Source organism: Macadamia integrifolia, unplaced genomic scaffold (assembly GCF_013358625.1).
Source record: "Macadamia integrifolia cultivar HAES 741 unplaced genomic scaffold, SCU_Mint_v3 scaffold90, whole genome shotgun sequence".
Lineage (NCBI taxonomy): Eukaryota > Viridiplantae > Streptophyta > Magnoliopsida > Proteales > Proteaceae > Macadamia > Macadamia integrifolia.
The window spans coordinates 15116-26706 of NW_024870574.1; the positions used below are offsets into that span (position 1 = coordinate 15116).

Sequence of the window (11591 nt, forward strand, 5' to 3'; positions counted from 1 at the left end):
AGCCTGAGCAGCAGCATCTAGTTTGATCGGTGTTGATTGATCAGACTCACTGATCTCATGAGTTCTATCTTGAGATTTTATTGGCGGCCTGTGCATTTGAACCAAGTCAGTCAACTAAAATTTGCATAACTTAGGACGAGAAACAACAGCACAATTCATGTCAACAAGAAAAACCACAGCTTATCTTACAGAAATCTCCTACGCAATCCTGCAGAAGGAGAACCACCAGATCCTTCTTCTGCTCTAGGAATTTCTTTATCCTGAGTCCCGCCAACATCCTCCGGTGATCCTGGCATATTGGTCTTGCAATTTTGCAAAAGAGCTGATTAGGAATGGTAGTATCCACAAAGCAAACTTACACATTTGAACAAGTACAGAGAATATGCTAACTGCTAACCAAAGAGATTAGAAAGATTTTGTGGCTTTCAGAAAAGACCACGCCAGCCAGTCATGAATTAAAGCTAAAATTCACCACTCACTACATGAGCAACTAAATTGGCTGCAACCTGATGGATTTGGAGCAATAAAAGTCTTAAAGGGGGGTTCTTTTTTACACTTTAATGGATACAGCACAAGGAAAACCTTTCCTCATAGAGTGATTTTTTCAATGGAAGTACACCAATATATACCCAAAATCGTCACTATATAAGTAGCAATTTAACCATAGCAGATTGTACGAAGTGCACTAAACCTAGATCTTAACATAAGAAGCACATTATTTAAGTAGTACAAACATCTTGGAAGGAGAAAGAACTGTAGAAAAATGCTTAGATGGTGTATTGAAATAGCTAGTTGAAAGCATGTGTTCAGACAGTCCATTTCAAAAAAAATTGATTTTTTAGCTATGAAAGCACAATCTCCTGTTGCTTGGGACAAACATTTTACTGACTCAAACAATTCAGAAGTGTAATGTTCCAAATAGTTAGGAACATCAAATCTGTCAATTCTCCTAATTTATATAGGGTAATAAAAATAGATAAGACATTGAACTTTTCTCTTCTGTTTCTCATTATAAAATGATTACACTTACCACTGGAGCAGATAATTTTGCAACGATAGCTTCAATCTTCTCTGAATAGTCATTCACCTTAGCTTTTGAAATTCTGTAGAAGAGAGTCCCAGAGACATATCAGTTATTACTGCAAGGAACTAGAAAAAAAAATCTGACAGTAATTGCACATAGGCTCATGGCATCAACAGAAAAGGAAAATCCTACAAACACATAAACAAAATTAAAATCCATGTCCAAGTCCACTTTTACTAAATGCCTGTAGTTCTCTGACATTCTCCCCCCATCCCCCACCCAACCTCGTGCATTTTACCCTATTCTTGCACCAACTTATCAGGTCATAGTTAAGGAAGACAAAAGTGGGTAGGCAGAAGGGAAAAAGGAAACAATATCAAACCAGTAAAAGCATTCCAGGGAAGTGGGAAGTGCCTAGGTGGTGACTGAAACAAATACACCTTCAGATAAGAAACTTCTCTACAACCTTCCGTTGTCTTTGGCTATTTCTTAAAAAGTCACAGAAATAGGAAATAGAAAAACATAGCCTAATCTGTCTTCCACTAAGGCTTTAGTTTGGTTGTCAAGAAATCAATAGAACAAAAAAAGACAATTTGTCATCACGATGCAATGATTCTCTCTCTGTCTCCTCAAATTCAAATTTTTTTTTTAATTTTTTTCTTTTCTTTTCTATTCATTTCTTGTAACCAAACTAAGCCTATTTGGACATTCATTAAAAGAACAAATCCAGCCCAGCCTCTATTTATTCAAGTCGCTTCACCGATTAAGTCCTGATTACTACTCACCCACAAGGCCACAATCACTTCTCTATCACAAACAATTTCAAAGGGAGCGGCTGCCAAGGTTTACCTTGAGGTTAATTGCAGTACCTCCTTCAACCACCCTTTAGTAAGGATGGTAATAGGTGGGTCAAGGTGTTTATATCAATACCATAATCAATCTTCTTAAAAGATGGTTAACTGTAACATGCCAATTCAATTCAACTAAAATTGACGCTATCCAATTTATGTGGGGGCTACTAAACCATAACAACCTCACTCTATGAAACATGCACAGGGCCCACCAACTTAACAGAATACCTGATGCCGGGCAGGGTAGGGAGTGCAAGGCCTCCGGGGTTTTCCAAATACCATATCCAAACCTAAACCCATATCAAATCATTTACACTGGATAGGAGTGGGAGTGTGGTTTTATGCACCGCACTAACATCCTTGTCCTTTAACAATGCTCCCAACACACCTAAGAATAGTCACCAACCTTACCTTTGAAACTTTAAGTTGCCACGACTGAGATTTATTTCAAGGTCTTGAATACCATGATCACATTCCATGACTAATGAGTTCAATTTGTGATGTAGGCCCAGAAGTTCAATGAGCAGATAGGCCTAATGGTCGATACCTACCTCCTCATAAGATAGGACCAGACTTCTCTAACCCTGGGTCCCACCTACAGAAGAAGCATAATAGGCTTACTAAGACCAGTTTGATATTTGATTGGATTAAAATATTTTGGGCCTACGGTTCTGTATAACTCATAGGCACATTATTTGCATAGGCACTACGCATAATAATTTAGTTACTTCATAGTTTCTGTTTGTTTCTTTATTAGTTAATAAATCATAGTCGGGGTAGAAAGTATCTTGAGTCATAGTCCAGTTACTAGTAACTAGTGAGATAATGATTCAATCTTGGATTTTAGAGGTAGTATCTTTCTTTTTTCTCTTAATGTTTATGTATGAGTAGCTGCGCAGCCTGTAGTTTCTCACTTTATTCTGCAGCCATTTTACTTCTGCCATTGAAATTCTCTGCTGCCATTTCTCAGTATCACTGTCCTACATCAAATACCACTCGTGAAGGTCTATTTATGCTTTCCCCTTCCATTACAGGTCGTACTTTTTATTCTTGAATTGCAAAATCATTTGTCACTGATTTACGAAACTCACAACTGAACCAGTAATTCAGTCTAATATTCCATCTAGACGGACTGATTTATGGTTCCATGCTCAAGCTTTGATCTGAAATTTTGAACCCTTTATTGCAAAATTTGATTCCACGCAGTTCAGAAAAATTTGCAATCATTACTTCCGCTGTTTACATTTTTTTTTGTTGGTCCTACAACCACATAGAATGGACCAGAATTGATTTCTGGACAAATGGCATAGATCAGAGCAAGAGAGAAATCTTTATATTTGCATCAATTACTCTATTTGTCCTCCATGCACAAGTTCCATTTTGAAATTTATTTTCTATTTTGAACTCCTTCAACATTTTGGCCTAAGTTCTGTCAGAAGTTAAGATATCTTACTTTCAACAACCGAGGGAGTGAAATATTGCATCCCCTTACTAGAGTTATAAAACTATTAGAGCCCCACATTCTTTAGGCCTATATATTTGAAGCAATTTCTACCTTCCTTTCCCTTGCATCACTACTTCATCTTTTAAACACTGACAAGCATTTCCTGGCATTAAAGTACAAGCTTGTTCTGATAAATTTATTAGGTTTAGCACTCAATGAGGAGTAATCTCTTTACAAGGAAGAAGAAAAATGATTTTAAAAAAAATAACTACTCTATTGAATTGGAAATAAAGAGTACAGTCTCCCATATGGAAATCCAATGAACTAAACCACCCCAGAACTAGATTATAAATAGCTTAAGTGAAAGTAATATAGCTCATGTAAGAATAGTAAACCAATAAAAGTAACGTTTCTTGCTTAACTAGATCATGCGCAATCTCTTTTACTGATCTCAAGTTCCATTTGTCCATCCAAGAAGCTGAAAATCTGATGTGCCACATGAGATGGAAGAACCATGATGGTTCCTTGGGACGATCAATCATCCAACCTATTAGCCAAATCTCCTAGGATTGAATTCTCCACTGGTCTATCCAAAGCATACTTAAAACTAAATAGTAAAGGAATTAACTCAGCTTTTCCATGATCATGAGAGTGTGATTGTGTTAGTGGCGTTAGGCCCTTCTAGAAGATCTGATTCTATCAAAGCTGAGTTAAAAAGCCATCATTAAAGGTCTACAAGTTTCTTTTTCTAAGGGCTGGTCAAAAATAACAGTGGAAGGTGATTCCTGATTTGTGATACTTTGGATGCAAGCCTCGACAGGTGGTCCTTAGCAATATCTATCTCTAATTAGCAAGAGTAGGGGCCCTTCATGAGCAAAAAAACTTCTCTTTCACTTAGAGGTCAAATCTGCCAACTCTCTTGCCAATGGAGCAAGCTAGTGAAGGGTGAGCAGGGATCATTTATATCTGGGGCAATACCCAATCAAAGTCCTTATGGATGCTTGTAAGCTTAGGCCTGTTGCTATTGTTGTAATACTCTATGCTCTGTATCTTAGCTATTTTTTAGCAATCAAATTTAGCGATATAGAATCTCCTTCTCCAATAGGCTAGAAAGATCTCTCACAACAGATCCATCCCATAGCCTAAGAAAGCCTCCAATACCTGATGGAGCCAAGGCCTAGTAAGCACCAGTAAATTCTCAGCTTATATAAATCTCCAACAGGGGGCTACCTATTGGGTTTAATGGTGTCTGTTGAACATATAGTGCTGGGATGTTTTGTTATTTGTCTTTTTCAGTCAGAATTTATTTGTAATTCTTTACAAATGTTAGTGTCCTTAGTTATCATTAGGGTTATTGTCCTAAACTTTGAGGGAATTCCCTGATCTACAGCAAGGTGTGATGGGCTCCATCATGGGTGAATTCAGAACAAGGGGAGGGAGAGAGATAGGTATGGTTAGGGTTCTGAAATTAGGTTCAAGTGTAAAGTTTGAGGGATTAGAAAACAGGGAGGTTGGGTGCAATTTGGAGGCTAAAAGAACAGATTAGAGGGAGCTATGGAAGATTGAAGGTGGTGGGAAATATAGCTGAAAACAGGGTATCCACAGCGTGTAGAGAAGAAATGGAAAATGACCAAGAAGTAGCTGATGAAGTTGTCAGTGGCTAATCTCAGGACCACTGATTGAGGAAGCAGAACTCGAGTCACAGCAACGATGGAAATTCAAACCCTCCTTGCGTGGCCGATGGAATACCAAGGAGAATCCACTCCCAAAAAACACTGTGAATCCACACAGTAATAGCAGCAAACAGCAGTTTTATTGATCAAAATTTGTAAAGAATGTGACCAAGGCATCCGAGGCGCCCGCCTAGGCAATGCCTTGACAACTACGTGAAACCATTTCATAGACCCTCCAATGACATTTTTACATCTTCAGAAAGCATTCTTCCCAATATTTTAAGTATTTAATATAAAGATTGCTATTCTAAAAGGGAAATATGGACTATTTCCTTTCAATTCTATTATATTAAGAAAGAAATATGTATAGACATAAATCTGCAAAGAAAGCACCTAGAGTCAATGGAGAATCTCAATAACAAAAAAATTGTGCATAAAGTGACATAACTAGGAAAATTCTTGAATATTTTCAATAAACAAGGTAGACCATTAGAATGAACTCTAAAGCACTTGCCCACTTCATGTGAAAGCAGAGCATGGAATACAATGTACATTTCACAACTTCTTAAAAAATTAAGGTAGGCAAACCTCGGTAAGCCATCTGGTGTAGTCTCTTGTGCAAGTTGTTCTAACTGTTCTCGTAAAGTAGCAACATACTGCAAGGTCGAAATAAATAAATCAGATTTAAGTATAAAATGACCACTTTAAAACATACGATGAAGAAATCCAGAAGGATTATTAACCAATCTCTGATTCCAAGAAAATAGCATGCAACACACAATGTTAAAATGAGAATTTGGATTTCCAAAACCAGAATAGCATAGCAATCTAATGAAAATTTCTTCATGGATAAAGAACACAAGTGTCATCAACATGCTTTGTGTAATACCCCAAAATTTGTAGGTCCTAATGACAATGCTAAGGTGTAGACAATTAGTATAGCATGGTGGGGTAGGTACATCATAGTATATGTTGTGTGTGTGTATATATATAGTAAATATTATGTATGCATGTGTATGGTGTGTGCTAAAGGTGTTGAATGAGGTAAGGGTTGTTGCCGACCATGGCATGTACCCTCTCTTCTCATTTCTTCCATTTATCCACGTTTCATCAATTGAATTCAATAGCCATTAATTAGGTGAATATATCCTTTGGCTTCTTCTCCATTAATATTGAAGACAAAATAAAGAGTTGAGAAGGTGAGCCTTAACTTTCTTGAATTTCATTTCTAACAACAAAATTCAGTTTCACATATGGGGAGGTAAGTTTTCAATGCATTTATGTGAGCCCCATTTCTTGACTTTCATTTCCTACAAAAAAAAAACCCCCACTCTCACAGGATAGACTATTGCCCAATAGTCTAATCAGTTCTCACATCTCAAGTTGAGAGTGCTTAAAAAGGAAGAGACAAGGGTGAGAGAAAACAGGAGAGTGGTTGAGAAAGAAGAGGAGATAAGGGAGGTGAAAATAAGTAAAGTGTGTTACATTTTAGGTGGAGATTAATACGAATGAAAGGAGGGTGGCTGGAAGATTTAAAGGGGGAAGGTAGAGTCTTCTCCCTTTCTTGTCTTGGAGAAGACTTGAAGAACTTGAGAGAGTTGGGAGAAAAATAGATAAGAAGGGTGATTTCAGTGGTTTGTGAAGGGATTTGAAGGCTGAAATTGAAGATCAAGAAGGCTTGAAGCTCGGAGCAAGGAGGAATTAAGGCCCCAAGCTAGAAGAGAGGATTTGTGTTCTTCAAGAGGTAGTTCTTCTTTCCCATTTCTAATTCAGGGTTTATATTTCATGGGAGAGATTCAAAACTAGGGAGCAAAGATAATGGAGAGAAAGACAGAGAAACCAAGAGGGAGGGAGTGTGCATATGTAACCCCTCTTCAAATCAATTTTGAATTTTAAAAATAAAATAAATGAAGAGGGCAAAATTATGAGAGAAAGAGAGAGAGAGGGTTGAGTAAAAGGAGGACCCTCTATTGTTTTAGAAAACTAAATACTACTACTACTACTACTACTAATAATAATAATAATAATAATAAGGGAAATTATTAACATAACAAGAGTCTATTATTTATCCAAACATAACAAGACACCACTTACCCTCTTAGAAATACAATAGGGATGCAATTGGATATAAATTTATAAGGATAATTAGGGAAACTTACATTCGTTGTTGATAATACGGAAAAAGTCGATAAATGCAAGGCCTTTAATTAGCTTTTTGCATAGTTGTCATGGCGTCGCCTAGGCGGCACCTTGGCGTCTCGGCGGAAAAAATAGACCATGGCAGTCCTACGATTTGCGTCTCTCACAGTTGGTGGTCGCCATTGGATGCTAGGCATCGACATGGCGACTCCATGGATGCCATGGCACGATTTATTCCCTAGGCGGTCGACTTTATGTGTTATTTTTTTTTACTAGCAATATTTTGTTTATTATATGGCAGCGTAAAATTAAAACACCCGATGCCCGAAGAGACCAAAACCCTCGAAGCCAGTAGCCACCGCCTGCAACTTCTTCTTCTTCTCCTTCTCCGGCAGCAAGAGCGACGTCTTCTCTTATCCTTCTCCGGCAGCAACAGCGACGTCTTCTCCTTCTCCGGCAACAACAACGATGTCTTCTCTTCTCTTTCTCCGGTAGCAACAGCGACGTCTTCTCCTTCTCCGGCAGCAAGAACGACAAAAACCACAATACCACATCGCCTACGACATCTTCTCCTCCGGCAGCAAGAGCGACAACCAGGTAAGGGCCCCACCTGCGAGTAACTTCGATCTTTCTCCTCCTTCTGATCTTTTTTTCTACTCCAGTTCTTTTCTTTTATGCAGCTTGCCTTCTATTCTCTGCTCCAGTTGGTTATTCTCTGCAACCTCTGCCCTCTGGTTCTTTGAGTTTCTCTTTGATTTTTCAGTTTCAGTACCTTCTATTATTTGTTTTTTGGTGGGTTGAAAGAAACACAGGAATTATCATATGGGTTTAGATGGATTCATGTCCTTTTTCTATTCTTTGTTGTTTTAGCCTTTTCAATGTTTATAATATGTTTTCCTCTTTAGTTGTATATCTAGTTATCTACTATCTAGAGCTTGATCTGAAGGTGGGAAATCATATATTTTAGATTGCTAGAAAAAAAATATAAAAGAACTTGACAATGGTCTTGGTTGTGTTAAGTGAAATGATTAAATTGGATTTGTAAGTGTTTGATTGTTTTTTTTTATGTTATCATGTTAATGTTATTGGTTAACATTTAACATACTTTGTTACTCTGTTTTGTAACTTGTAGAATAATAGGACTATAGGAGTTCATAATGGATGGTACTATTGGTGGTAGTAGTGGGGGTGATAATATACGCACGGCTGCATATGATCCATCCAAAGACCCAACCAGGAAGGCCAAATCAAATGACTCTGGGTGGAAGTATGGGTATTGGCCTGACCTTTCAGACAAGAACCTTGTTAAATGCACTCTTTGTGGAAAAAACCTCAAGTGTGGAATTAAAAGGTTAAAACAACATTTGATGGGTGGATATGGAGATGTTACTAAGTGTACCAAGACAACTGTAGCGATTGCTACAGAGATGAATGCAGCTCTTATGCGCAATAAGAAGAAAATGATGCAAAACATTTTGGATGATGATGATGTTGATGTTGATGTTGATGTTGATGCTGGTGCTGGTGCTGGTGTTGGTGCTGATGTGGATGTTGATATAGAAGTTTAAGGTCAAAGACAGTCTGGTAGGACTTCTTCTTCTACAACCTCTAGACTTATTCCTAGCTCTGGGACAGCTGCTACGAAAAAGAAAGTAGTCATTCAACCACAAGTAAGGGGCCCCATGGACGCTCATGTTAGATGGACTCCTGAGCAAGTGGTTGGTGAGAGACATCTTAAAGGTAGTACTCAGACAACTATAGAGAACCCGTTTAGATCAGCGGAAGAAAAAAAGAGAGTTGATAATCACATTGTTGACTGGGTTTATCAGTGTGGTATTCCATTCAATGCTCTTAAGTTAAGGAGGTTTGAGGTGATGGTGGAATCTATTGCACAGTACGGGTCAGGATATAAGCCCCCAAGTTATAATGAAGTAAGAGTGCCATTGTTAAAGGCAGCAAAGGATAGAACTGCAGAGATGAATAAATATGAAGAGTATTGGAAGCAGTATGGGTGCACTCTAATGACTGATGGGTGGACGGATAAAAGAGGAAGGCATTTAATTAATTTTCTCGTTAACTGTCCAGAGGGGACTTATTTTATGGAATCTATTGATACATCTAATATATCTCAAACTGCAAAAAAGTTGTTTGAATTGATTGACAACAAAGTTCAAGAAATTGGTGAGGACTATGTTGTGCAAGTTGTGTCAGATAATGCATTGGCTTATAAATTAGCCGGTACAATGCTGATGCAGAAGAGGACAAAGCTATATTGGACTCCCTGTGCAGCGCATTGCATTGACCTGATGTTGGAGAAAATAGGATTCTTGAAATCTAATAGGAATGTGATACGTAAGGCAAAAAAAGTAACCAACTTCATCTATAGGCACACACGCATTCTTGATGCAATGAAGGCTAAAGCAAATGAGAGGGATTTGGTGAGGACAGCAGCTACTAGACTTGCAACTGCATTTCTGACACTTCAAAGCTTGTTAAAACATAAAGATGACTTAAGACATTTGTTTATTTTTTAAGAAAGTGGTTGAGATGGTGGTTGCTGTCGCATTTTGGAATGGTGTGGAAAATTATCTTAGAGCTTCAAAGCCACTTCTTACTGTCTTGAGGATTGTGGATGGTGATGAGAGGCCTTCTATGCCTGAGGTTCAATTTGCCATGAATGAGGCAAAAAGGAAAATAAAAGAAAATTTTGGGGATAGAGAAAGGCAATACAAGAAAGTGTTGGATATTATTAACAGGCGTTGGGAGATTTGGATGGGGCATCCTTTGTATGGAGCAGCACTATTTCTTAATCCTGGCAAATTTTTTTCTTATAAAGAAGGTGATGATGGTGGCTACCAAATTATATCTTCTCTACAGCTTGCATTTAATGAAGTCATTGAAACAATGATACATGAACCAGCTTGACAAGACAAGATAAATATTCAAGCCACTTTGTATAGATATTCTCGAGGTGGTTTTGCCTCGGATATGGCTATTAGATCACGGGCAACCATGAGTCCTAGTAAGTAGAGTACATTGTTTAGTTGTTCTGTTTGTGTGATATATTAAATATTAATCTAGCTATTTTTATATATATTTATTTTTTATAGTTACTTGGTGGGGTTCATTTGGAGGTCATGCTTTTGAGCTTTCAAAGATTGCAAGACATATTCTAGGGCTTTGTTGCGAGCGCAACTGGAGCACATTTGAGTTTGTAAGTAGCTGGGTATTACATCTATTTCATATTTTAGACTTTTTATTTTTGGAACAATAATTTTGTTTGTTGTTCTCTATTGTTTATGAATTCAGATTCATACCAAGAAGAGAAATAGGCTGGAACATCAACGTTTGAATGATTTAGTCTATGTTCAATACAATCGCCGCCTAAAAGAAAGGTTTCAACAAAGGCGTCTCGATAACAGAAATTATGATCCACTTGTGCTTGACGAACTAGATTGGAGTACTGAGTGGATGATTGACGAGCAAGTGGATGATGTAGTCCATCCTGATGCTGATCTCACATGGGACATTGCTGGTAGAGCAATGGGGGCAACAATGGAGGGGCCCAATCGACCCAGGAGAGCTCAATCATCAACCTCTAGAGGAAATTTGTGCTACACACGCCGTGGTAGAGGGAGGGCTGTTGGGAAGTCATCAGAATCAGATGGGGAAGAAGATTTGGAAGAAGAGGATGATGTAAATGATGACTTGGATGTCATAGATAACTTTGGTGAAAATGCAAATGCTTCTAGTGGACAACAAAGGAATCTGCCATCTGCTGCTGATTTGTTGGATGATTATGATGATTAAGTTATTTGTGTTTGACTGTTTGAGTGTTTGGATTTTATGTATTGTCTTTAAACTTTAAACTTGAACTTTGAACTTGGATGATTATTTAAGTTTTCTTTTTTTATTTTATGTTGAGTTCATTTGCTATCAAGCTTCATTGCGTCAGTAAGTCATTAATAGCTTAACAGGTTAGCCACTTATCTTATCATTTGATCTATTCTTAGGTTTCCAAATATATATCTCTGATTCATATATGATATATTGACATATATACCTTTTACTTTGTTCAGGTTGCTCACTCACTTCCAATCATTGCTTTCAAGCTTCAGTCACAGGTTAGCCTTTTACTTTTTACTTTTGTGTGATGTACATGTTGATTTTTTATGACTTGATGAGTGATGACTTGATGTATAACTGTATAAGTCAATAATTTATGTTGATTTTTGATGACATGATATGGCTATGTTGATTTTTTGATGATTTGATATTACTTAATGTTTGTTTTATATGTTATAGGGTATATATTCTAGGCTTGTAGCATGCTAAATAACTTTAAAAAATAGGAAAAATAAAAAGTAGCATACTAAATAATTTTACAAAATAGAAAAAATAAAAAATGACACACGGGCGATTTGACCGCCATGGCAACGCCAAAACGGGCGATTCATCGC

At 37.5% G+C, this 11591-nt stretch overlaps 1 protein-coding gene across 1 annotated transcript in view; it reads right to left on the reverse strand.

Moving 5' to 3' along the window:
• The window catches only part of LOC122070378, a 33004-nt gene that overhangs the window by 2314 nt on the left and 19099 nt on the right, over positions 1–11591 (reverse strand). The window contains exons 4-7 of the mRNA XM_042634523.1: positions 5581–5648; positions 1031–1103; positions 190–302; positions 4–88 (exon numbers count right to left, since the gene is read on the reverse strand). Coding sequence (XP_042490457.1) covers positions 4–88; positions 190–302; positions 1031–1103; positions 5581–5648 — 339 coding nt within the window. The remainder of the gene's footprint in view (positions 1–3; positions 89–189; positions 303–1030; positions 1104–5580; positions 5649–11591) is intronic.